Source organism: Taudactylus pleione, unplaced genomic scaffold (assembly GCF_031769625.1).
Source record: "Taudactylus pleione unplaced genomic scaffold, aTauple2 ptg000018l, whole genome shotgun sequence".
Taxonomy (NCBI): Eukaryota; Metazoa; Chordata; class Amphibia; order Anura; family Myobatrachidae; genus Taudactylus; species Taudactylus pleione.
In genome coordinates this window covers 18,813,173-18,841,017 of record NW_028284420.1, presented here as the reverse complement: position 1 = coordinate 18,841,017, position 27,845 = coordinate 18,813,173, and the positions used below count along the sequence as shown (strand labels likewise).

The following is a 27,845-nucleotide window of genomic DNA, read 5'->3' as shown; positions in this document are numbered from 1 at the left end:
TAGCTGCTTTGTGTGTGTGCAGGATTGATGTGCTGGCATGTACTGAATGCTCAAGCGATTAATGGAGGGTACACATGGTCATACTGCTCGACGGTCAGATAACGATTGTTTTCTGTTCGTCCTGCATGTGCTGGATCGAACATCCAGCACATGCAGCAACCCCCCAACTACTATAACGACCGGGTCCCTATAAGTTAACAGGCTAACCTGGTTGATATCGACCATTCGTGCCCGCGCATCGACCATCGTTTGGTCGTTTGAGGGGGCCATAAACTTGACGATTTGAACGATAACGATGTGATCGTTATTTAAATTGTCAAGTTTATCCGACCGTGTGTATGCACCATAACACTCATGGTAACTTTTGCATGTTGCCTTATTAACCCTGTATAGAGAAACTAGGTAAAGTCCTTCAGATTTGTTTTTATGGGGTTTTTCTTTTTTCATAGTTTCTCATTTAACATAATTTGACAAATAAAAATGAAAAATATAAAATGGTTAATGTGCTACTAAGATTCCAAATAGAGTACTTGAAATGTCTTTCCTCTATACTTTTTAACATTGATGTTTTCTGGTTTTGTAGAAATTAGTTTTTCAGTAGTGAAAACAAATCTTTTTAAATTTGATGGGGTTTGAAAAAGATATTTTACATCCATACATTTAAGTAACATTTTCAAAAAGATTTTCCTATATGCCCTCTTCAGTTGTACCCATAGATTACCTTCAACAGGGCTTGAGTAATGTGCCAAAAGAATAATTATTGTATCCTATATATTAGGAATGCATGACTGTTAGATTATTCTTTGGGGAGAACAGAAATTGCAATATAGTTGCACTTTTAAGTTTAATCCTTTTATCTGTTTTACATTTTATATGTTAGCCTCTTGTTCAGATGACAAAGATCACATCAGTGAGGATATCCTGAGAACTCTTAAGCCTACAAGCAAGGAGTTCAAGAAAACCTGGGGATTTCGCAAAACTACTATTGCCAAACGTGAGGTAGTAAGTGACGCGGACATGGAGGCTGCTGAATCTGCTCAGCAACCAGTTCCCTCACTACGTCGCAGTGGGCGACAGCCGAAGCGCACAGAGAGGGTGGAAGAGTTTCTTACTACAGTCAGACGGAACAGGGGACGGAAGAGCAACAATGTGGAAGACTCTAGTGATAGGTCATGTCCAGTAACTGATGCAGAAACTGCATCAGAAGGTAGCGTAGAAAGCATACCAGATATAAAGTCTGAATCAAACGTCAATTGTGTCTCATCTAAAGTTGAAGTTAAGAAAGAAGAGGATGACAGTTCTGACAGTGATGGAATGACTCTGAAAGAGCTTCAAGACAGACTGAGAAGCAGGCGCTCTGATATTCCTACATCTGAAATGGTTCAAATGCAAACTACCAGCACAACAAATGCTGAGCATCCGAATATGCTAGAGGGTGCTGTCCGCACTAGGAGTGCTAATCGAGCTGCTCTACTTCAGCAGCATGTACAAAGTACTCCGGTAAAGCAGGAAGCTTGCAGTGCTGAACATACAGAACACCAGAAACCAGAGGAAATAAAGGTGTCCCCAAAAATCAGACCCGAAGCAGAGAAATATGACCCAAATGCTCTGTATTGCATCTGCCGCCAACCTCACAATAACAGGTAAGATGTCAGTTGATGTCCCTCATTTAGTATTGAATAGAAGAATAAATAATGTCACCTTTGCATTATTTGAGCCTCGGGTACCCTGATAGATATCAAATTTCATTGGGATATTTTATGATGTAGTGTATTCATTTTGTTCTTAATATGTGGTTTTGTATTGAACATGACATACCTTTTCCTAGTATGTGCATAGTGCATTTTCAGAGAGATGGTAGTCTCATCTCACATATACAGACTTCTTTTATACTTTTTTTTTTTCTTAATTCTCCTGTGTTCTGTCTGGATTGTAGGTTTATGATTTGCTGTGACAGATGTGAAGAGTGGTTTCATGGGGACTGCGTCGGGATTTCAGAAGTGCGTGGACGACTACTGGAGAAGGATGGAGAAGATTACATTTGTCCCAACTGCACTATATTGCAAGGGCATGGAGAAAGTGGCACAGATAGTGACCAAAGACAGCAGCCTGTGGGCGAACTAGCTTCCAGTAATTCTGAAGTCACCAGTATTTTCTCTTTGGAACAGTGTGCTCATGATCAGGGTATCAAGGGCAGAATTGAGAAGGCTGCACATCCCACTGGCAAAAAGAAACTGAAGATATTTCATCCTGTAAGTATCTGTGACTACAAGCAAATCTTGATATATCCCTAAACAGAGCATAACACATAATATATTGCTTAATCAAACTCTTGTCCCAAGGGTATCTTGCCCTTAGTCAGCAGACATGGTGTATTCACATTATGCAGAGCACCAACCGCATGGTAACATCCCACGTGTAACTGCTATTCCTTTTATATTGGCAATAAATTGCTTCTGTTTTGGTCAGTTCAGTTTATTTTTACAAATTATTATAAATCCTAATAAAAAAACTGGAACAGAGCGCCTAGCGTGCCAGTATACCTTTAAAAATAATAATGAAAAAAAAAAATATATATATATATATATGTGTTCCCTCTAGCTCCGGCGACAGGCAGGGCGCGCGCCCGAGAAGGGGCGTGGTCATCGGAAAAGGGGGCGTGTCTATAAGACGCGTCCCCTTTTCGTCACTCTTGGGGGCGTGCCCGGCACTTACAGACACGCCGGGCAGCCCCCAAGCCCTGCAGACAGGGAGAATAGATGCCGGGCGCATGCGCCCGGCGTTTATTCTCCGGCGGTGACCGGGTCACTGCATGTTTCTCCACCCGCGGGACACTGCGTCCCGCGGGTGAGAACGGCTCCCGCAGGCTGTTAGGGCAGGGCGCTTTTTGCCCTCCTCCTGGAGGGCAGGGTGCTTTTTGCCCTCGCTAAAACAGCCTAGCGGGAACGCTATATATATAAATATGACAAAGTGCTTAGTGATAAATGGAAAGTGCAATCGTGCTCAATATAACCTCACTTAATATGTACAATATTGATATGTATTTGTCAAACTTAATAAATAATTGATAAAATATTTTTATCAAATATTTCATAAAATATTTAAAACAAAATTCATATAATTCTGTGTAATAATCAGTGCAATGATAAAATAGAGTTGAAATAAAATATATTTATTTAGAACAACAAAACTATCCTCAAACCCAAACAAACATGTAGAAAAAGGAGTAAAAAATTTAAAAATATATAGGTGTAGCTTATCTGATCACAACAGCAGTAAGTTCATGAAAGGAGAAGATGTAGGAGGCTCCTACATCTTCTCCTTTCATGAACTTACTGCTGTTGTGATCAGATAAGCTACTCCTATATATTTTTAAATTTTTTACTCCTTTTTCTACATGTTTGTTTTTTATATACTGTCCTGATGAGTTTGAGGATAATTTTGTTGTTCTAAATAAATATATATATTTTATTTCAACTCTATTTTATCATTGCACTGATTATTACACAGAATTATATGAATTTTATTTTAAATATTTTATGAAATATGCACACAACCTAAAGATGATGTTATACAATATCTTTAATAATTTTGGGGCCCATTTATCAAAGGGAATTTGAGGTAAATTCCCTGAAAACACCTGTATCCCCTGGATGTTTGAAGGAGGGACTGCATTAGGTATCCCCGATACCTGCTGCGATACCTCCATTGCCACTGGCAGCCGCCTCCACCATAGGTTTCTATGGGGGATGCGATGTTGTCAAATGTATCAATATCGGGAATGCTTTAACGCCATCTGAAGATAGCGTTAGCCTATGGGGACTTACAACATGTCAGCCGGGGGAGGGATCACCCAGATCCCTCCGCCGGCAATGGGCGCCGCTCATGTGCAGTCCGCGGGACTGCGAATGCGCAGCAGCCTCCGGCCACATCGCAGGAACAGGCTCCTTTTGGAGCCAGTCAACCTGCATGTTGCGGATCATACATTCGGCCGCTATGATTGCATTTTGCAATGTGATCATGGGCGGTACTGCATGTCCTGATCGAATTGCAAAATGTGATCATTAATAAATGGGCCCCTTTGTGCTTTAAACAAAGTTTGTTTACACTGAACCATCAAAGTGCGTTGACAAGCTGTATTCTATATAATATTAATGTCATATATTAAAGCAAGACAGAAAGACAATTGTCGGCATGTCTTCATGCATTCATTTGCTAGGTACGCACAAATTTGCATTGCTATTGGCAAGCGCCAATAACAGTTGTCTTTCTGTTTTGTATTTATATTCGGAATTTAAAATGACCATGTAGCTGGTACAATGTATTATGCAGGTAAAACCGAGCACTGATACACTGATATATTTTTCTATTTTTGTTTGAAAATCATTGCTTATTGTTTTGGCTGCTGCTAAGGCTATACAAGGCCTTTCTGAGGGTGTCTCAAAAGCTAGCCCTTTTCTAGAGGTTAGCCTTTGTATCTGGGAGGTAATTACATTTTATTTGAAATTTAATGGTGTTTGAAGCATAAATGGTAGTGCAGGAAACCTTGGTGCTGGGCTGCAAGCTTAAATGTTTTGATTGACATGAACAGATTCCTCATGCTTTGATTTGCCAGATAATCAAAGTTGTATTGGTGGCAACAAGTGCCAACCAATTATCTTTTCTGTTTTGCATTCTTATGGATGCCTCTGAACGCTACTGATATCGGGGGGGGGGGGATCCTATTACATGGCCTTTTGTTTTTCCAATCCACAAAAAAGTTTAAATATTGTATTAGCAGAATAATAAACTGTTAGGAATAGGTTTCGGTGCAGGTAATTGTATCAACTGGGGAGAATAGTGTTCACTCTAGGACTCTAGGACCGGGCCATCTATTCAAACACCCCCCCCCCCCCCCCCCCCTCCCCATGGCAGACTGTTTTAGCGGGAACGATAAATTATTGTGGTTAAACTGTTGAGCGCCAGATACAAAATATTTTCTGTTTGCAATCCTTAGAGTAAAGGCTTCACTGAATTCTAAAGTTTGGGAACTATTTGTCACATGCTTTTGTGCAGTAAATGGCTTTAAACTAAACTAGAGATTATCTAATGCCTCTGCCTTGCTGACCAAACCCAGTTATGTGGCGCTGAGCAGAGAATTAAAAACATATTTATTGAACCAATATGAGCTGCAGTTCATAGAATGTTTGTTTTCTTCTGTAGGTATATTAGTTCATTTGTATCCTGTTTTCTAGGTTGAGGTTCCTGAGACTACTAAAGGGTCACATGAAATTTCTGAAACTACTGAGGTTTCCCATGAGGAGTCTGTGTGTCCCAACTCATCGCAGTCTCTAGATGTAGCAGGGTGCATTGGACCAGGCTGTTCAAACCTTGCCCTCCCTGACTCTGTGTATTGCGGTCATGACTGCATACTCAAACATGCTGCAGCCGCAATGAAATCTCTTAATGCAGGCAAAGAAACCAAACCCAAGGAAAAGGTCAAGGTAAAACCTGAGAAGAGGTCCCCACCCAAGCCACAGGTAAGAGACCTGTTTTTTGGACCACGTTCATTTTGGTTATATGTAACCATTGGTTGCTCTCCACTGAGTGTAATATAGTAATATATCTCCTTTAAATACTATAAGTTTATCTTATTAAGATATCGATGAAATAAGTTTTAAAAAAACTGCATAAAGATGTGTAATTGTCCCACTGTGTAGTCCTGGCAGCCCCAGTATATATTGCACTTAGTGGGAATCAATAACCCACAGATCATTAAATCAAATGTTCATGAGACTACAATTCTATGTCTTCATCCCATCATCACTATCTTCATTCATTGAGATGGATATCACAGAAGGTTTTCCTGACTTGTGTACAGTGGTGGTGTTATAATGACTAAAATACATTCTATTATGAAAATGTGTTCAAGTCCTTAACTTATAAACTGTAATACAATATACCATTATCTCCTATTACAGATACAAAATAGTTTTTTTTTTTTTTTTAATCCTCTTTTATTGTCCTGACTATGCTGAGAAGCGTTTCCGATCAATATAACTGGCATTAATGGACTTTAATAAATTTGTCTAATTACACTGGATTGGTATGTTAATTATGAAAACGAAGGTTAGATTTTTTCCAGGTGCTAATTCTTTAATGTGTATTGTGACAGGCACCTGCAAAACCACCAGTTGTACATAAAGCTGCGGTTGCAGAGAAGCCTGAAACTGTAATGAAGACGGTCCTGGTGATGATTCCTCGGATGGAGGCGGAAGTGAGCAGTAAAGCAAAGGTGGAAAGCAGCAGCGGTGCGCCTTCATGGGAGAGTGACCATAATTACATTGCAGTAAAGCCAGAAAAGACTCCTGCCATTTCATCTACACTATTTTACAAATGTATGTATCTCGTAGGAACTTTCCCCTAGCACACTATTCACATCTATTTCCCACACTTTTTCGTGAACATTAACTTAATAACACAAGTAAATTACACAATTAGCACAAGACACAAACCCAATATTTCAGGTCTGAGGTTTTTTTTTATTTTATTTTTTATTTCCTCTTTTAAGGAAGTTTACTTAGGTATGTAGGTTTACTACAGTAAGGTAAGTATAGTGCACCACTAGGTAGGGCAGTAAAGCTGTCCTTTTAAACAAGGCTAAAGCTGGCCACACACTAGACCAACTTACATCCAACCAGCCAACTTGTTGGTTGGAATGAAAATCTGGTAAGGAATGAAAGCAAATGACAATTCGCAATTTGCTCCCAAATGCCGGAAAATGAACAAAAACTGTTGTTTGAACAAATTGTTTAGATCAAACATTTAACAAACTTGTCTGACGACCATTTTCATCTGTTTTCTGGCATTTAGGAGCAAATTGCTGATCATCATTTACTCCCATTCCTTACCAGATTTTCATTCCAACCAGTCAACAAGTTGGCTGGTTGGATGTAAGTTGGTCTAGTGTGTGGCCAGCATTAGGCCACCTGTGGTACTGACAGCATTTCCACAGCAGCTTGGGATCCACAGGTTGCCCAACCCTAGTGCAGGTGTCAGGTTTGCTCTGTCCGTACTGCATCCAATCAGACCAAGGTTATCAGTAACTATTTTAACAAATAGACATGTGCGACCTTGTCTGGGCTGAAATGTAGCAAGTTACCCACTTGTGAACTATTTATTACCAGGCAGTGGTCTAAGGTTAACTTCTCTCTGGTTTTCTTTGTTCTGCTATTTTCTGCAGTGTTTAATGGCTGCAAAGTTTTAGCACCTGACCGCTGGCCACTAGCTGGATTTATTTTAAGAATATTCATTATAGACTTAGTCGTTAGTGGCTGGAATGTTTTGTTGCACCATAAACATTTAAGATCTGCCTATTTTGCTTCCATGGCCAAACCAGCCGCTTTGGTAATAACACCTCTCTGTTACCATCAGATTACATAAGTCAGCAATCCATTAGCAGTTCTCCGTCCTACTTGTAAAGGAATATACTATTTAGTATCTGAGGTTTGAGATGTATTGAACCCAGCTACTGACTTCAAACCAAAAATCACAGGTTTGCAGAGCTCTGTTTTATTTAATGTTACGTTATCAAATTTTTAAGTACAACGTAATATCTGAATGAAGAGCTTTCCTTTTATCCAGCGTGGACTGCAGCTCAGGTAAGTGATGGATCTACAGTAATGTCATTGTTTATGAAACAAAATTAAAACAAAATGTATCGCACCTTCATGTGAAGTCTTGTTTGTATGCACACTGTTCTAGTCCATGTTGTTCTGTATTTCTTTTTTTTAATCTCATTGTGTCGGGCAAGACTTCAGCTGACCGTTGTATCTGGGATCGCCATGACCAGCTCGCTTTGTCTATTAGTCTGGACCCCTTCTATCGACAATTTCATCATTGTGCATCCCAACTGCTTGACCAGCTCGTTGTATTGATTTTCTCCAGCCTGGTCTACAAATGCCACGTAACCCTGTGAATATTTTATATGACATAATTTAGTCAGATCACGGGTACCTTAAGTTTATATATATATATATATATAATGGATTTCTGAATTGTATCCCAGTTATGTCACCTATAGTGTAAGAATACATGCAGACATTCCCTGCTAGATAAGAAGCAGAGTGATTACCAGCTATTTTCAAGCAAGCATGGTTTTCGCTAGCATTGGCCTGTGCAGTTTGAATTTAGTATATCTATCTGTTCTCGCCCATGATTACAAACGACATTGTATTTCATGCCTTAGTTTCAGTAGTTACACATTCTATTCCACATACATAATGGTATGCAATATAATCTTACAATTATCTCATCAGTCACCTTTAACTTATAATTTATTACTTATGTTTGTTCTGGCACAGGGATTTTGCAATTCAGGTAGCTACCAATAGCCGTTTATTTGATACTTTTCATTTAGATCTGTAAACTTCATACCCTATATATTTATTTAGAAATTTGGAACATTTGTGTTCATGGTTGTAAATTATTGTAGAACCCCATTTTAAGTGACCAGAGTGTTTGTGCACAGCTTCTAGACCCAAAATTATGCAATCCATTTTGGGTGGGAAATTTTAAATATCTGAATTAGTAGACGTTACAGATAGGACACTCTTCCTTCTCCTTCTGTTATTTCTGATGAAAAGAATGAGAGTTGATACAGCTCTCTCATGACAACTACTCCTTCCAAGCCAAGCAGGAAAACCTGAAGATATGAGGGATGCTCCCCTCCTCTAGCATGAATATTTACAATACATATACTGGCCTGAACGGATAAGTCAGAAGACATTAAAAGGTAAAGGTTTGTTACACACCAGTTTTCAAATCGGGTGATATTTTTGTATAATGATTGGCTAGGAAAGTAGAGAATTGTTATAATGTGCATTTTACTATTAGAAACCATTCTATATAAAAGATTCATATACAGTTTGAAGTTGTACACACAGATGCCAGGAAACAGCCACACATTACCGCACCATTTTCATTTCATAGAGATGGAAGCCTTGATTTCAGCTTTATATATACCACATGACTTCCAAAGTTATGAAAGGTCATTTGTATGTAATGCGAGCACCCTTCTGCAGGCTTCTGAAGTGTCTGTACCACCTTATAAATATAAAGGATTGGAATTAGCAGAATCGCTTTCTCCAGGAGTTAATGAATGGTACAGAGCTGTGTACTAAAACTTCACTCACCATCCAGCAATGTTGGTGCAACTAGATTACAGAAAGTATTTATCATCAAGATGGGTGCAGTGTTGCATCACTTAAACCAAGTGCTTATCCTGTGATTTACTGCCTAATTTCCATGTTAAACCTTGCAGTGTTCTCCCCAGAATTTCCACAAAGCCGGATGGCACCATGAGGCAACTAGGCAACCCTCAACCCCTCCCACCCACTGCAAGGCGGCCTAGGGCAGGAGAGGGGGCTGCTGCAAGTCCGCAATGTTGCAGCGGCGGCACCATGAGGCAGCCCGGAAAAGGAGGGAGGGGGGTATCGCGCACCCTCATCCCATCCTGACAGGCCGCCTCCAGACAAGAGAGGGGACGGCTGCGAGTCCGCAATGCCTGCATCGTTCCTTCGGTGCAGGGTGGGCCCTGCTCATTGAGCATCTACGATGCCCTCTGCTGGCGCCAGTGCATCCTGGGAGCTGGGCAGTGTTCAAAAAGGTCCTGGGGAAAACACTGTCTTGACTAAGCAATGGTAAGACCTTTTGTCTAGCCTAGCCATGGCTCTCTCGCAGTTTAGCATTGCCTATGCTTTACTTGTTTTTGAGAGTCACAACATATACCTTCCGTTATCAGGGGTGTCAGATGCTGGCAGTGATATCACCTGGTAGGCTACGAAGCCTAATGAGCACCCTACTCACCAACTTTTCTCCAATACATCCCTTTTACAGATTATACTACAGTTTTGTTTAGTGAAATACAAAGTCTTTGTAATTGTGTTACCACAAGATACTGGAGACTCAAAGCTCGTTGACTATGTATTTCTGGGTAAACAAGTAATTTATAGTACATGTTACAGAAAAAGTTGTGTGTGTAATAGTTTTAGCTAGAAAAAAAAATGAAGATGCTTGAGGGTATCTTTATGTACAAGTCATGGGAATGGATTACATTGTTTATAGTGGCCTTAGCTAACAGTGTAATTATTTATATTGCATAATTATCTTCCCATTAAGTTACATCTACATGATCTTCAGAGTTTTTGGGAGGGGAAGCTTACAGATACTGTAACAGGTATTTTTTTTCTTTCTTCCCCCTGGCACATCAATAGACCTTTAGGATAACCTACACCGATCAGCCACAACATTAAAACCACCTGCCTAATATTGTGTAGGTCCCCCTCATGCCGCCAATATGGTTCTGACCCGTCGAGGCATGGACTCCACAAGACCTCTGACTGAGTCCTATGGTATCTGCTACCAAGATGTTAGCAGCAGATCCTTTTAAGTCTTGTAAGTTGTGAGGTGGGGGCCTCCATGCCTCCAACTTATTTTTCCAGCACTTTCCACATATGCTTGATTGGATTGAAATCTGGGAAATTTGAGGGCCAAGTCAACACATTGAACTCGGTCATGTTTCTCAAAACCATTCCCGGACAATTTTTGCAGTGTGGCAGGTCCCATTATCTTGTTGAAAGAGGCCACTGCCATTAGGGAATACCGATGCCATGAAGGGGTATAATTTCAACAATGTTTAGGTAGGTGGTGTGTGTCAAAGTAACATCAACATGAGTGCCTGGACCCAAGGTTTCCCAACAGAACATTGCTCAGTGCATTCTGGTGCCATCGCTTCCCCGGGTAAACTACACACTCCTGGCTGTCCACATGATGTGAAAGAAAACATGATTCTTCAGACCAGGCCACCTTCTTCCATTTCTCCAGTAGTGATGCTCACGTGCTCATTGAAGGCGCTTTCGGTGGTAGACATTGTCACTCTGCCTGGTCTGCGACAAACACAGCCCCATATGCAGCAGGCTGCGATGCTGTGTGTTCGGACACCTTTATATCATAGCCAGCATTAATGTTTTCCGTAATTTGTGCTGCAGTTGCTTTTCTGTGTGATATGACCAGATGGGAAAGCTCTCTTTGTCACTTGTCTTTTAGTAGGTACTAACCACTGAATACCCCACAAGACATGCTGTTCTGGAAATGCACTGACCCAGTCATCTACCCTTCACAATTTGGCCTTTGTTACAGACGTGAGGGGCTGGTGATACGTTCCCTGTGAAGTCTAACGATAGACCCAGAATGCAGCCAGTAAGAGCAGGAGCTTTCAACAGGGCCTCTCAAAAGGTTAATTTTATTGTGAAGTGGTTCCGGCGCTTTCTGTGATCTAATGAGTCTCCTTTTTTTTGGGGGGGGGGGGGGGGTATTTTTCTCCAAAAAATATATGTAAAAGAAAAAAATATTGTGTAGAACCGTAACAATGTTTTATACATCGCGAGAGATCGATATACACTCACCCTTTGGAAGCTAGTTATAAACTTTGGACCCAAATTTCACCATGGTCCTAAGGTGGGTGCAGAATGCAGCGCTGGTCTTTAAAGTGAGGTCTTCAATTCCTTGAGTGGGATCTATTATACGCCTTGGACATTAATTTTCTCATCCCGATGTCTGCCAGTATATTACTATGGGTCCTTGTACCCAGTCCAAAAAAAAAATATATGTATATAATATGTATCCAAGTACGGCACCCAGCGGACTTAAAAAAAAAAACAACTCCACACCACCTTGGTAGCAACGTTTCGGGCTTTATTGCCCTTCGTCAGGCTGCACAAATATTCGATATTTGTGCAGCCTGACGAAGGGCAATAAAGCCCGAAACGTTGCTACCGAGGTGGTGTGGAGTTGTTTTTTTTTTTAAGTCCGCTGGGTGCCGTACTTGGATACATCTATGCTTTAATGTAACGGGCACCTACAACATAATGGATAGAGTGTGCCGTACCTATCGAGAGAGATATGTGTGTGTGTGTGTGTAATATTTTTTTTTTTCTCTTGCATATATTTTTTGATGAAAAGACTTTAATTAGATCACAGGAAGCCTGGAACCACTTCACAATACAATTATCCTTTGTTAAAGTTGTTTAGATACTCGCACTTTTTTTTTTTTCCTAATTCCAACACATCAGCTTCAAGAACTGAGTGTTCACTTGCTGTATAATATATCCCCTTGACAGGTGCCATTATAATGAGATAATTCCCACTCTCCATTGTAATATCATTATTTAATACACGGTTATAGGACATGTGAATAAGGGATTTCTTTTTCAGAAATATTTTTTATATAATAATAATAAAAAAAAATTCCAAAGTCTCAAGCATACCCAAGACGCCTCATACTATTTAATTTTAAGCTGAGTTAAGTGTTTTGGTTGTATATGCAAATGCTGTTTGGAAGACATTTGCAGGGGGAGGTCCAGTTCCTAACTCCACACTTCTCTTATCCTACATATATCCACGAATGTAGCTTTTCCTTGTGCACAGTAGCAGACTGTGACATGACCTCTTTAGTGAGGCTGTAATTTCAGGTCTGCGCAGACAGTTTGCTGGAAAATTGTAAGTGGGGTTTTGTTATATCAGAATACCTTTTAAAGAAAATTTTACATTTTTGGAAACTCTAAATGTTACAACCTTAAGTAAAAAACAAGTTTTAGGACTGCCAGTTTCTATAAAGAACACCTGCCAGGAGCAGCCAACACTCAACCTGTAATATACACTTGCAGCTGTGTCTCTAGGTGGATACAGGCATTTAGCAATATTTGTACATAGTTGCTATGTAATTGCAGATAGTTCTACAAACCGTGAAAATTCAAATCTTGAATCAAACTTTATTTTGTTGTGGAAAATGGTCATCCGAAAACCTGCCCTGGCGTTTTCCAAGAGCAAGTATGGTGAAGATTTACCTGTATCCAAGAACGATCCTGGACCCTTGCAAGCTGACCGCTTACAAACCTGTAGCCAGACCCTGTGACTGTATGCAGACTGCTTGTGGCAAAACAGAATCACTGCTCTGACATCCTATTGTATGACTTCATTATGCTTAATGACAGCAAGGGTATATAGAGCGAAATAAATAGGTATTTCTAGTTAAGCGCTTTCAAAGGCATGGCTGTAATTATCCATAAAACACATGGGCTTGCATTTCTATTTTGCCATTGTAGAATTTCGATGTCCATGCGACAGTGAAAGTTTTTGGTGCATTTTATCCATACAATGCATTTTGAACAATTTATAAGCCCATTACATAAGTTAAATATAATTATGTCAATGTGCACGTTATATGCCAATGCCATTTTATTTTGCACTCCTAGTCACATACCTATTAGGCCTATAAAGTGAATGCAGCCCTTAACATAGTTTACTTCTATATTAATAATTTTCATTATTTTGCCCTTTCAAGACTTCAGTGTGTGGCAAAGTAAATTTAAGGATAGAAGATATGTGACTTTGCCAAGAGTTCTGGCTTCATAGTGATAGGATATGTTTAATTACAGTACATCTATCTGGGCATTAATAAATAATCACATTTAAAAAGGCCATTAAAACCAGATATAAATACAAAATAAAAGTACTGCTCTTAAATTAGAATTAGTACAAATATGGCTTCACCTTTATAAGATCGAATGGACATGTGCATTCTTGCTCCAGAGTGATTGCAGACATCCGTGTAATAATGCGAATAGACTGCAGCAGCCAAACTACTGATATTAATAGTATTGGTGTGAGAGATTCAGATGTACTCTGCAAACTGGAAGTGACCACTGATGATCATTATTTTGTCTTGAGCACTTGCAAATGATCTACCCTCATACAGATGCATGTGCACCTTGTGGATCAGCATGAAATGCATTCATGTGAATACACCCTTGCTGTACTTTACCCATGCCCCCTCCAACCTCTGTTCTGCCTCAAGAAGTGCACAGGCCTAAGCACAAAATGCATCCCAGTTGAAATAGGAATATATGTAAGCATTTTAGATGCGCAGTGGAAAAAATGCAGTTGGCAGGGGGGTAAAAAGCACAAATTGTGCTTTAAACCTTAAATTAGCTCCTAATTCTGTTCCTCCTGTAGTATATATAGCTTCAGAGCAGACCGTTATGATTTTGTCAATGTGCAGATTGGGAATGGGCATGATGACTAGGAGTTTTTAAATGTGTTCTAGAGCGTAAGGGCAGTGACACTGGTGGCGGATTCTCATTGTCTAAAAGTCCTGTAGTTGTAATTTACCCTCTGATGAAAGGGCTCAATTGAAATATAATTTAAGTTAAAATTGGTAAATTTACAGTTAAGTACAAGACGGCATATTTGAAAATACAACTTGTAGTTGAGGGGGTCTGACAGCCGACGATTCAACCCAAGTTTTGCAACTTGATGCAAAACAAGTATTTAGCTAAGGAACACCAACACTGGAGGTCTGAAAAAGCCTTCTCTGAATATCCGTTCCTGCGGTTTCATGCACATGAGAGGATCACCATCTTGAAAACCTGCAGGGTCATGGAGTGTTTTCTCATGCTTGATGCCTTTACATTAGAGCAACATCTGAACATTGTTTTTGTTAAAGTACATTTATGGGAGCATGATGCTCATCTACAAAATCTCCTTTAGGTAATTCCTCAAAGCTTTTCAGTGAACGCCTCCACCAGATTGCAATCCAATAAACCCATTTGTGGAATGAGATGGCCTAACCTATTGCGATTAAAGCTCATTCACAAAATGATAAGGCAACATCTTTAGGTCATTCTGGAATTGATATGATCTCTGTCCCCCAGGGTATATGGTCTTGTTAAGACCGTATACCTTTATGGTCCTTAGATTTAAGTTGAGCGGTTCAGTTTTATCTCAGATATTCCTGCCAAATTCTGTTCTGAGAAAGGCACAAAATATCTTTCACGGACATCTGTGCTGAAATGTACGTAAATTGACATTTTGTTTTGTGTATTCCAAACTTAGCGGGAAGATCCAAGCCAAACCCGAACCGCTTATCTCTAGGTTTAAGTACTACATTTAAATACGCCCACAGGGTTGTATTTCTTCAGGGTCCACAGGGATACCATGATATGGTTGGAGAGATCCAGGCACCAAACAGTTAAAGCTACACTAGGATGCCTTGGATCCTCTTCCATATATACCTCGTCCCTAGCGATAGGCCTTCAGTTCATTTGGTGCTGCAGGATCAAGATGCACATTTGTAACTAGACTGTTCATGCAGTCCTAAGCTTTTATTTTATGTTTCTGGGTTGCCAGTGCTAATTGTCTGAATTAAGACTCATACTGCGACTCCATCTACCTCCGCCTGGCGGCAACACCAGTAACAGCTGTTGATTTTGTCAGTTCGCAGCTGAACTTGCTAGCAGCAATGCTGCAACCGGATGCACTTAGATGGTAGGTAAGGCGATTCCTCACTTGCGGGGAATCACGTGCAGCAGTCCTTCTGGTATCAGATGCACCAGAAGCCGCTGCAGTCAGGGCCGAGGATTGTTCGCGTCTACACAACCGGGGCCTTACTGTCTGACGCCGGGGATCGTTAGCAGATTCTTCTGCCACGAGGCTAGCGTGCCTGGCTTGTTAACGCAGCTTAAGGGAGGTAGGCGCTCCCCCGGCAGCTCCGACCCAAACACAGTACCTACGAAGGGTTTGGCGCGTCTTCAGTTGCTCCGCCTACCCTCCATGTGTATACAAGACTCTTAAGTGCGCTGCTGTAGCTGTTGGTCTCGAGGGTTATGGTCAGTCTCCGTGTATACCTCTCCCGTGGTTAAGGTATACAGGGCTCTATCCTACCATTGCTGGTGTTTGTGTAGTTGATTTAAAGTCCATTGTAATTATATCACATATGTTGTAAAGGTTTTGCTTTGATTTCAGCCAAACGTGGTTTCTCACAGCCATGGCCAAAAGTTTTGAGAATAGGTTTTCACAAAGTTTGCTGCTTCTGTCTTTATCGACCTTTTTGTCAGACGTTACTATGGTATACTGAAGTAAAATTACAAGCATTTCAGAAGTGTCAAAGGCTTTTATTGACAATTACATTCAATTTATGCAGAATCTCAATATTTGCAGTGTTGACCCTTTTTCAAGACCCCTGCAATTCGCCCTGGCATGCTGTCAGTCAATTTCTAGGCCATATACTGACTGATGGCCGCGCATTCTTATCTAAACAATGCTTGAAGTTTGTCAGAATTGACCACAAATTCTCAATGGGATTAAGATCTGGGGAGTTTCCTGGCCATGGACCCAAAATTTCAATGTTTTGTTCCCCGAGCCACTTGGTTATCACTTTTGCCATAAGGCAAAAGTGATAACTATCATGCTGGAAAAGGCATTGTTAGTCACCAAACTGTTCTTGGATGGTTGGGAGAAGATGCTCTTGGAGGATGTTTTGGTACCATTCTTTATTCATGGCTGTGTTCTTAGGCAAATTTGTGAGTGATCTCACTCCCTTAGCTGAGAAGCAACCCCACACATGAATGGTCTCAGGATGTTTTACAGTTGGCATGACACAGAACTGATGGTAGCACTCACCTTTCCTTCTCCGGACAAGCGTTTTTTCAGATGCCTCAAACAATCTGAAAGGGGATTCATCAGAGAAAATAACTTTACCCCAGTCTTCAGCAGTCCAATCCCTGTACCATTTGAAGAAAATCAGTCTGTCCCTGATGTTTCTCCTGGAGAGAAGTGGCTTCTTTGCTGCTCTTGTCACCAGGCCTTCCTCTAAACATCTTCGTCCTGCCAACAGTAAAGCATCCTGAGGCCATTCATGTGTGGGATTGCTTCTCAGTCAACACAGCCATGAATAAAGAATGGGAGAAGTTGTTCTTGGAGGATGTTTTGTACCAAACATCCAAGAACAGTTTGGTGACTAATCCTTTTCCAGCATGATAGTTATCACTTTTGCCTTCATGGCAAGGTGCTCCAAATGGCTCAGGGAACAAAACCTTGAAATTTAGTCCATAGCCAGGAAACTCCCCAGTCCTTAATCCCATTGAGAACTTGTGGTCAATCCTAAAGAGGTGGATGGACAAACAAAAACCCACAAATTCTGACAAGCTCCAAGCATTGATTAGATAAGAATGGGTGGCCATCAGTCAGTATGTGGCCCCAGAAGTTGACTGACAGCATGCCAGGGCGAATTGCAGAGGTCTTGAAAAAGAAGGGTCAACACTGCAAATTATGACTCTTTGCATAAACGTTAATGTAATTGTCAATAAAAGCCTTTGACACTTATGAAATGCTTGTATTTTTACTTCAATATACCATAGTACCATCTGACAAAAAGGTCAAAAAAGACAGAAGCAGCAAACTTTGTGAAAATCAATACTTGTGTCATTCTCAACTTTTGGCCTTGGCTGTACAGACAGAAACTTGAGAGAGGTGCTGGAGAAATGTTGCAATATATGCAGCTTGGAGGAGATGGCAAGAAGACCGTACTTTTATTTCTTAAAACAACCGCTGACCTGGCTGGCTATTTCTCTGCTTCCTGTGTAGAAAGTGGTGGTGAGAAAGCAGCACTGGGCCTGATTCAGCAGAGGACGCAGATCTTTGATCTCATGCAGATTCCAGATTATCAGGAATCTGAACACGTGCATGACCCATTCTGTGCATGTGCAGAACAGGTCCTGCAAGAATGCACTCAGGCTCTGATCATAAACAGGCCCCGATATGCCTCTGCTTGATTGTGTTTCTGGAGCACACTATCCTATTTCCGGGAGTGGCGAAGCCAGGGTCTGCGTCCATGGATGCAGGCTGCCAGGACCCACAGACTGCTAAAAGGAGCAACCATTGGCTACAATGGTGATCCCAGGCTGCAACCTTTTTCACAGTGCTTGGATCGCGGATGCATCAAGTTGTCGGATACCACCTGAATTTTCATTTTAGCAGGACGGAATTGCAAAGCCACTTGTGTGCGGCTTTGCAGCTTAGTCCTCTGCTAAATCAGGCCCTCTCCCATCAAATGAACTACTGAGCTGTGATCCTGTGGAATCATCATTTAGTTGCCCTCCAGGCAGATACTGAAAAGAGAATAGTTTGTAGCGGTATAAGAGGAATTACTATTAGATGCATTCTTAAACAGTACTGATGTTTATCTTGTATTCTCAGTTGGAATACAGGGTTAGTTGCAGGCTGCTAAATATCAAGATCATGTCTTTTAACATTAGATGTATGTTTTTAAGCTAGTCATAATTATTTTTTGTGATAAGTTGTACTTCAAATTTTGGGATTTGTAGATATTGGTTTGATTTTATTGCAATATTAGGCTTGCCTCTTCAGTGCTACAAAAAGTGTGATTTAATTGTAATTATCTGACTATGGACTAGATCAACTAAGGGATTTGGCAAGGAACCAGATGTGAAGTGGCATCGAGCGGCAAATGCTAACTTGGCACGTTAAGTGCTTAAGTTATCGCTTCCCTGTATGTAATGCAGGGAAGGGAGCAGAATGACAAGGACGCTATGTGTCCCTGTCATTGTCGGCGCTCCTACCTTGAAGACGGCGCCGATGTGCAGGCAAATGTATGACTGGTGAGTGGCACTGACAGCTGCAGCTGTTATCAGCCACGGGTGACGCTGGGAGTTTGACTAGCGAATGCACAGACTCACTGCAAGCGCCGGCCTGAAGCCGAAAGTGGGAGAGTACAAATAGCCAGCCAGGTGGTTTAGCACTCCCTATTATACATACATGCAGGCAGTGTCTGGACCTGCTTCACCACGTAAAATAGGCGAAGCGGGTCCAGGCATTTAACAGCCATTCGCTCCCGGATTATACATCTCCCGGGTACTGTCATCCATGGATCTCCACCAGTATGTATGTGTATAATATATATTATATATGTGTGTGTGTGTGCATTTATGTATATGTACTATTGTACAGTACTAATGTATAAGCGCTTTACAATAGTTACGATTGCATTAGATAGACTGATACAAAAATAGGGGAACTCGCAAATGTTTTACTATTACATCGAAAAAGACTTTTTCTGTGTAAAGTTTTGCTATATAGACCCATATTCAATGCGAGCGGACCTGCAATACTTTTCCGCCTACATCGCGTGTTTTGTAGGCGGAAAAGTATAGTGCGTGCCTGCGTATACCCGTATTCAATTTGAAAGTACGCGAAAACGGGACCCGGCGAAACTTGAACAGGCGGAAAGTACTGTCAGGTTTGGGGAAATCAGCCTGACACCCCCCAAAAGATGCTCTGACATGGGGGTTAGCTATGGTTACCCCCGATTTGGCGTGCTGAAGGTATTTTGTGTTTTTAAACGGCCTCAATAGCTGCTAAATAGCATTTTTGCATAGTATTCAGGAGTATTTTTATAGAAAATAACAACCCAGCAAATTTGCGGTACTTAAAAATGGGGGCCAGCATATTTTAAAGTTGCTAAAGTTAAGTTGAAAAAATCGTGAGAAATCCACCTGCCGCAAGCCCTTGCAATGAAAAAAAAAACACATGCAGCATACGTGGGGACCCCCCAGAATCAAGTTTGCTAGATTTTATCTTTGTCCCCCAACATTTTTTTTTTTTTGCCCCCAAATTCAAAGTGATTTTTTTGGGGGGTGTTAAGTGTGTTTTTTTTTTTCTAAACATTTTTGACAGTGTTTACCCTTGGGGAACAGTCTGAAGGCTGCACGGTTCACGCAACGTTGCACCCCAAAATCACAATTCTGCACTTTTTTCCGCCTGCTATTCATAGGCGAAACTTTTCCGTTTATTACATTGCATTGACTTTCCGCCTAGCCGGAAAGTCTTTCAAATTGAATACGGCGATACTTTTCCGCCTGGCGAAATTACGTCATCGGCGAAACTTTTCCGCGGATTCTGGCTTTTCGCTTTAAATTGAATACGGGCCTTAATGTTAAATGTATGTGTTGTAGAAGACTGCACATTTATAGTGTAATACCTTTAATAGTAATTGTCCATCAGTGTGCACATTGAGAAGGCAGTGTAATGTTTAAGCGACTCAAATGATGGCAGTGTCTTCATTTATAACCCCTTTTCCACCAAAATGTTGGGTCCCATTCACACTGCACTTAGGATTCGTGTTATTCCTGTTCACACCCTGTGTCTGCCCTGCAAAACTTATGTATGTCTTTAGAAGTGGACATATTTTGGAGTTTGGAGATGACATAATCTCTGAGCGCACATTCTAGCTCCTAAAAGCAGCTTTTAGTGTGACCCGGGTTGGATAACACTGGTTTCACCATTCACACGGCATTGATATCCGGGACCGTGCTGGGTTCGACCCTGGTAGCTACCGGGGTCGGATTCCTGGGTAGCTTTTTTCAAACTCTTTCACACCAAACCTCAACCCAGAATGCCCTTACAATAACCCAGGTTAAAAGTTTGGTGAAAACTTGGTGTATAAAAGCATGCAGACATGCTGAACTTGTTCAGACTAAATGACATAATAGGTGACGAACGTGATTTTGACTGTGGAATGATGATGCTAGACGGTGTGGCTTGAGAATCTTAGAAGCTGCTGATCTGGGATTTTCACACTTGACATGGAACAGTGTGCAAAACAAAAAAACATCCAGTGTGCGACAGTTCTGTGGGCAAAAACACCTTGTAAACGAGAGCAGTCAGATGAATGGCCAGACAGAAAGCAACAGCAACTCATATAACCATGTTGTTACTACAGTGCACAGGTTCTCAAACTCTGTCCTCAGGACCCCAAACAGCGCATGTTTTCCAGGTCTCACAGAATCATAAGATAAATAATTAGCTCCACCAGTGCAACTTTTAAAATGTCAGTGAGTAATAAATACACCTACCTGCGCACCTGCTAGGTGACCTGGAAAATGTGAAGTGGGGTCCTGAGGACTGACTTCGAGAACCTCTGCAAGAAGGGTATCCAAAAGAGCTTCAGTGAATGCAAGGCACGTAGAAGTATGAAATGGATAAGCTACAGCAGCAGAAGGCCACACCAGGTTTCGTTCCTGCCAAGTAAGAGCAGGAATCTAAGGCTGCAGTAGGTGTAAGCTCTCCAAAACAGGGCAGTTGAAGTTGGGGAAAAAGGTAACTGATGAATCTATTTCTGCTGTGACATTTCAGTTGGTATGGTCAGATATAGGCATAAAAAAAATGAAGCCTTATCAATCGTTCATGCTGATGTTTGGTTTAATCACTTACCTGGCTAATCTTTTCCAAAAAAAAAAAAAAAAAGCTCAGGAATTATTTATTTTTTTATGATTGAATTAGGTAAACAATTTCTATTTAGAACTTATCCAACACGATTGGATAGAATTTTTTTTTGTTTATATTTTATAAACACAATATTGGTTTTATTATCAATCAATAGCATATATGGGACCATCAATGAATAGAACATCGCAGCTTTGCATTTCCCCGGTGGCTTCTCCTCTGAGCAGCCTTCGGGTATACAGGTACACTGGGGGAACTGAGGGCTGCTTCATTTACATGCTCTATGCAGCCGCGGGGATTGGGGGTGGTGCCAGGCTGCCTAATCAGCTGCAAGGTAGACACCGGGAGAGGGTGCAGGGATGCAGAGGGGCCAAGAGGTCCCTCTGCTCTTGGCGGCTGCTGGTGATGATCTTCCGGCAGCTGCCCACTGCGTTTTTCACTGGTCGCATCGTTTGCAACTGTCAGGCAAAAGAGAGCCTGACATCTCAATCGATGCGACCATGCCAGGCAAGTGATTATGTGGAGAGTGTTTTTCTGGCACACATTAATCCTCTTAATACTGATTGAACATTGTTAAGATGCCATAACCTGAGTACTGCTGCTTACCATGTCCATTCCTTTATGGCCACAGTGTACCCATCTTCTTATGGCTACAACTAGCAGGACAATGTGCCGTGTAACAAGACACGTGTCCTCAAGCTGGATCCATGAACATGTGTTTTTCAATGGTCTCCCACAGGCACCAGATCTGGATCCAATAGAGCACGTTTAGAAATGTTGTGGAACAGGATATTTGCAGCATAAATAATATGCAGCCACTGAGTACTACTCTTATGTCAATATGGACCTGATTCTCTTAAGTAATGTATCCAGTACTGAGACTAAGGCTGGGTACAAACGTAAAGATTTTCTGTCCAACCACCCAACTACTTGAATCTGGTAAGGTATGAAAGCAAATGACAATCGGCAATTTGCTCCCAAACGCCGGAAAATGGACAAAAACTGTTTTGAACAAATTGTTTAGATCAAACATTTAACAAACTTGTCTGAACGACCATTTTCATATGTTTTCTGGCATTTAGGAGCAAATTGCTGATCATCAGTTACCAGATTTTCATTTCAACCAATCGACTAGTTGGATGGTTTGACAGAAAATCTTTACGTGTGTACCCAGCCTTTTATATCGTGGCAGCAACTCAATGCATAAAAGGAACCGGGCATGGTTAATGTTGTAATTGTTGTCGTCAGGCTTGGTTTGAGCATCTCTTTGGCTTTTGATGCACAACAGATAACTTTGTGGAGTATGATGCACAAAAAAAAAAAGCACTCCGTTTGTGAGAGGTAAGAGAATGGCCAGAACGGTTCCAGCTGACATGCAACAGTAAATGAAGTAACCATGCTTTACAACCGTGATAGGCAAAATAACATCTCTGAACGTGCAGTACACCTAACCTTCATGTGGGCTACGGACGACTGTGCCAGGAACTCCGTTAAGAACAGGAAGCTGAGACTACAGTGGGCACAAGCTCGTCAACACCAGACATTTGAAAAGTGGATGAACATTGCCTGATCTAGTGAATCTCAATTATTGCAGCAGATTGCAGAATTTAGTGTAAACAACATTATTGGATCCATATTCAGGCTAGTGGTGTAATGGTGTGAATTTTTTTCTTAGAACACATTAGGCCCCTTGATACCAGTTGAACATTATTTACATACCACAACCTACCTGAGTACTATTGCTAACCAGGTGCATCCCTTTATGGCCTAATGGCTACTTCCAGCAGGATAATGTTCCACCTGATAAAGCACACTTTGTATGAAGCTGCTTCCTTGAATGTGACAATTTTGTACTCCAATGGGCTTCACTGTCACCAGTTTTCATTCTAGTAGAGATCTTTGGGATGTAGTGGAATAGGAGATGGGCAGCATGAATGTACAGATTTCAAATCTGCAGCAATTGCATGATGATGCTGTGAGCATGGAACAGAATATCTTCAATGTTTCCAGCACATTGCCAGAATTCTTTGTGGCATGGATTCATCAAAGAAGGCTCCTACCAGTCCTAGCAAGGCCACTGAGTGTGCACTTAGTATTAGATTACTTTTAGTTAGCATTTGAGGTATGCAAAACCTACAGTTCATCTTAGAATTTTTCCAAATATATTGGGAGGTTTATGTCCACAAACTAATAAACTTTACTAAATATCTGCAAAATAATTACACATTGAACACAATACATATTTCCAAAACTTCTGTTAATGGGGATGTATTGTGTCAGAAGAGTAAAGTTGCTGTGAAGTTTTCTTAAGTGCAAATGTTTGTTTTTAGACAAACTGACCAACTTTTGAGCTGGGTACACATTTGTCCCATTCTTATCCATTCAATCTCTGACCTACAGATGTGTCCTCGTACATCTAACTGGCGTGAGTGAGTCCCTAGGTCCCGTGAGACTTTACTAGTGGCGGGCGTCTTTTTTGCGTCATCTTTCATTGAAAATGCATCTGTTGCAATGTAATGCGACTAGGACGCACCAGACTCTGTTGATTATTTTTATATGTGACACTTGTATATCTGTGTGCACCTGAGTCTGTATATGAACCACATTGGAACTTGGAATGAAAAAAACTGGCCGCTACATTGTAGCACTTCATATACAGTTAAAGAGACTGTTGAACACAGATATACAAGTGTTGCGTCAGTCATATTGCATTGCAACATAGACGACGCAAAAAAGACGCCTGGCACTAGCGGAGTCTCATGGGACCTAGGGGCTCACTCATGCCAGGCAAGTCTTGCTGTGTTGTGTGTTGGCTCTAGATGTATGAGGACACATTGAGACTTAAACACGTTTTCGGCCAAAATAGACTCCCTGCGCTAGTAGTCTCACAGAACCTGGATAAGATGCATAAGGACACCTGTACTAGTTGGTCAGAAATTGGTAGAGTGTATGCTTACACATCCTCTGGTTTCTTCCAAGTCTGGGCTTGTCAAAACATTTTTAAACCTGTGGAAAAATCAAGAGACCAGATCGCCAATGACCAGACCAATTTTAGAAATGTGTACCCGGCTGAGACTGGTTTGTACAATTCTTATCCCAATTCATCCTTGTGAGTGGCAGCCAGTCTGCCAAAGATTGGAAGAGTGTGTACGGTGACCCAATCCTTTTGTCAGATAGTTTCAGCAGATGGAGATCTGCAGTATAATTGGACAGATGTGTACGCATAGAATAGGTGTTGTATGAGCGACCAAGGTCTCCAGTAGGATTGTGTCAACTGTCTAATTGGAAGTTGGGTCCCTGGAGGATTGGATCAGTGTGTACCCAGCTGTAGACCTAGTGAATTGACAGCATTTTGTAATGTTAATAATTTGGTTGGTAAATTCAGTAAAATCCTGAATATTGGCTGGAGCAAAAGAAGATGCCTACAGAAAAGCTAGATTGTTTTGGGAGCAAACCCATATTTGACTTGTCCCCCTATCTTGAACACCTTGCAATCCTTTGTAGGAGATGATGAGCTTTGCCAGTAAAAGATGATAGAGGGGGAATTCAATTAGATGCGAAAACTTAACGTCTGAAGTTTTTGCACAATTTGCGTGTTTTGGTGCGATATTTTTGCATCTTGTCAATGCGCGCTCCCTTTTTTGTCAAGATGTCATTATTAGGGGGAATTTTTTTGCCTAATTAGTCATTAGGGGAGTGTTCAAAGGGTTCTGAACCAAGCCCAACATTTTTAGACAAAAATAGGGATTTTGCACAACTTTTCACTTTGCCGATTTTCGTCTGGAGTTTTTGCACAAGCGGTAACTTTGGCATTAGGATTGCACGATAGACATTTTTGTGCAAACAGTTCACACCTGCAAAATGGGCGCCCATCCTGCTAGCCATGGGGGGGCAGAGTTAGGTTTATGGCAGCTAGGTTGGGGAGGGTTAGATCACTTACCAGCCGCTGTCAAGATTTCCTGCTGTTGGGATCACGCCACCGGCATTTCAATCCCATTTCGTCCAACGTCACACTAAACTCAGAGGTTTGGCTTTTTCTATTTTTATAGACAATGCTACATAAATTAATTGGCCAGGATATATATATAAGGACATTTGCAAAGAATCCTTGCTTGGAAGTCTGATTTAGCAAATCTATAAGTGGATAAATTAGTGATGGCACTGCATACGCCTTCTATGGGAGTGCATCAGCCACTGGACAGAAATAAATGACCTTCAGGATTGAGCCTGTCTAAGATGCACTATTGCCAATACCATTTTTACACTAAATTCCCGGGTCTGACCTGGTATTTGGAACACTTCCAAACCAGGGTTATGCAGTGGAACCGGTCTGCCGGCACTTGACATCTCCAAGCACCGGAAATCACCGTGTAAACGGGATCTGGGTTGGACAACCCGGGTACCTGTTTACACTGTAGGGTTACAGGGGTCGATCCCGTGTTAAACCATGCAAAATACCCGGGTTGGAATGCCGGGTCACTCGACCCGGGAATCCAACCCCCTGGTCCCTTTTACATCTAGCAACAACCCGGGTTAATCCAGTAATAATCGGGTTTTTAACTGTGGTGTAAAAGGGGTATAACTTAAACTGATCCTGTTTATATTCAAGAAGTGGAAACAGAATGTTTATGGATTAGAATCTCTCTAGCAGCCACAAAAATAAAAGAACCAATGTTCTATATACGCTTAATCAAAGAGTTTAAAATCTATTTATTTTGTTTTTTTGGATGTAATAGTTACCTGGGTAAGTTACTAGTACTAAATAACTTCTAAAAATACAAGTGAACTAATTTGAGACCTCTTGACATTTACACACGTCCATCCATTCATCGGTCATTGAAAGACCCCAGTTTACAATATACTCACGAATTCATAATTTGGCAATCACTTTTGAGCAAATTGAAGCACAGTTTAACCATATAGCAGGTGTACATTTTGAGAAACTAGCATTTTCTCTCCGTTGTATCTGAGATTTTTGTTCCAATAAGCTACCACAATTTGCATAGTTATATTACCGGTTTTCACTATACTAGCTGTTTAATAAACTATTTTGGTATTTTGTCTATCCGTTGCAAACGACAATTTACTGATTAGCAAATGTTGTTTGGTCACAGAGCAGAAGAGGCATATTGCTGTTGCTTGCATTCTGTTTTGTAAATCATTGTGAAATTGCAACACTAGACTTCTCAAAAGCAAGTAATAAATGTAATAAGAGGAGCGTTAAAGATTGATATTCCCTGTGTAAATAATAATCTTCAAGAAATGGAATGAAAAAAATTAGCTTTCTTGATATATTTTGTAGATCAAAAAGAATGACAACATGAGAACACATTTATTTGAAAGCATCTTAAACATTTAGGCATATCGTATGATGTACAGTTAGAACTTGGCGGCCCAACGCCATATTAAGTGACTGCATTTTATATTTTAGGTCTTAACTGGCCACACTTCAGTGATTTTGCATATCCCCACCACTAGGTTATACACCAAGATATTGTATTATAAGCATGTTTTTGTATTTTAATTGACAGACTTTTTAGGGAGGAAATGTCATATGACCAAAATATATAAAATCTTAATTACTGACTAGTTATACTAGATAGACCAGATATAGGCAATTTAAAAAAAAGTAGAGTTAGTGTCCCTTCGTGGATTATCAGGTATTGTATTGTCAGTGTCTGTGAAATAATGATTTGTTTCACATAATTTTATCTACGTTTATGCACAGTGCTATGGTTGTTACTATTTCACAGTTTAAGAAGTAGGTGTACCATATGTGTGACTGCCCCTACCTACTAGTTAATGCAAGCAGGATCTACTTTCTCACTTCTTGGTGCAGAAGCTCTTAAGTCCATCTATTTTTGTACAACTGTCAACAAATCTAAAACCTGTCTATAGATGATCTCATTAAAAGAGCTAATCAAATAGGGTGTAACCAGTGATCATGTATTTGTTTTATTTTGCCTCAGACCTCTATCAAGTATTATGATTTTTTGCATTATATTGAAATGTCAATTCCTTACAGCTTACACTAGCTTCCTCTATCCATGAAAACAGGCAATATGCTGCACAAGAAAAACATTATACACAAACTGCATGTTGTAGGTATTGAATCTTATCTCATATATATATATATATATATATTTATTTATTTATTTTTTCAGCTGAGAAAATAGAAGAGCCTGAAAAGAAACCAGAGGCACCCTCTCCTCCTGTAAAAAAGTCAGCCCCTTCTCCTATGTCCTTAGCAATGAAACCAATATCTGCTCTACCTCGGATCCCAATGCTAAAGAGGACTTTGCCACCCTCCACTACCACGAAGCAGCCATCAAAACCATATGCCGGCAGCAACAAAAACATTTTGCCTATCAAACCCCACCACCACCCTTCTACTTCTCCTATTAGTAAACTTCCTCCCATTCCAAAAAAGACTCCACTCTCTACCTCTTCTGGATCTGGTATGAAGAAGGCAACCCCCTCCAACTCATTACACAGGACCCCAAATACAGCTTCTCCTTCTCACAGTGCTTCCACATCGGTAGCCAATGCATCACCAAAGCCGGTGTCCAATGCCTCACAGCCAGGACCTAATATTCAAATTCGGCAGAATATTCGGCGGTCTCTGAAGGAGATTCTCTTCAAAAGGTGTGGGGAAGTTAGGTTTGTCCATTGTCTGTTATCAGCTTGATAAGTCTGCAGTATAAATGGCATGTGCTTGTTTGTTTGTT

The 27,845-nt window shown here is 40.8% G+C and overlaps 1 protein-coding gene across 5 annotated transcripts in view; it reads left to right on the top strand.

Annotated features, from left to right (window-relative positions):
* Window positions 1-27,845, top strand: part of DIDO1 (death inducer-obliterator 1) — a 73,898-nt gene that overhangs the window by 34,463 nt on the left and 11,590 nt on the right. For all 5 annotated transcript variants that reach the window (XM_088442814.1, XM_088442815.1, XM_088442811.1 and 2 more), the window contains 5 exons: window positions 881-1,643; window positions 1,937-2,252; window positions 5,235-5,519; window positions 6,155-6,377; window positions 27,282-27,762. In XM_088442814.1, the coding sequence (XP_088298940.1) occupies window positions 1,018-1,643; window positions 1,937-2,252; window positions 5,235-5,519; window positions 6,155-6,377; window positions 27,282-27,762 (1,931 nt within the window). In that variant the 5' untranslated portion in view covers window positions 881-1,017. The remainder of the gene's footprint in view (window positions 1-880; window positions 1,644-1,936; window positions 2,253-5,234; window positions 5,520-6,154; window positions 6,378-27,281; window positions 27,763-27,845) is intronic.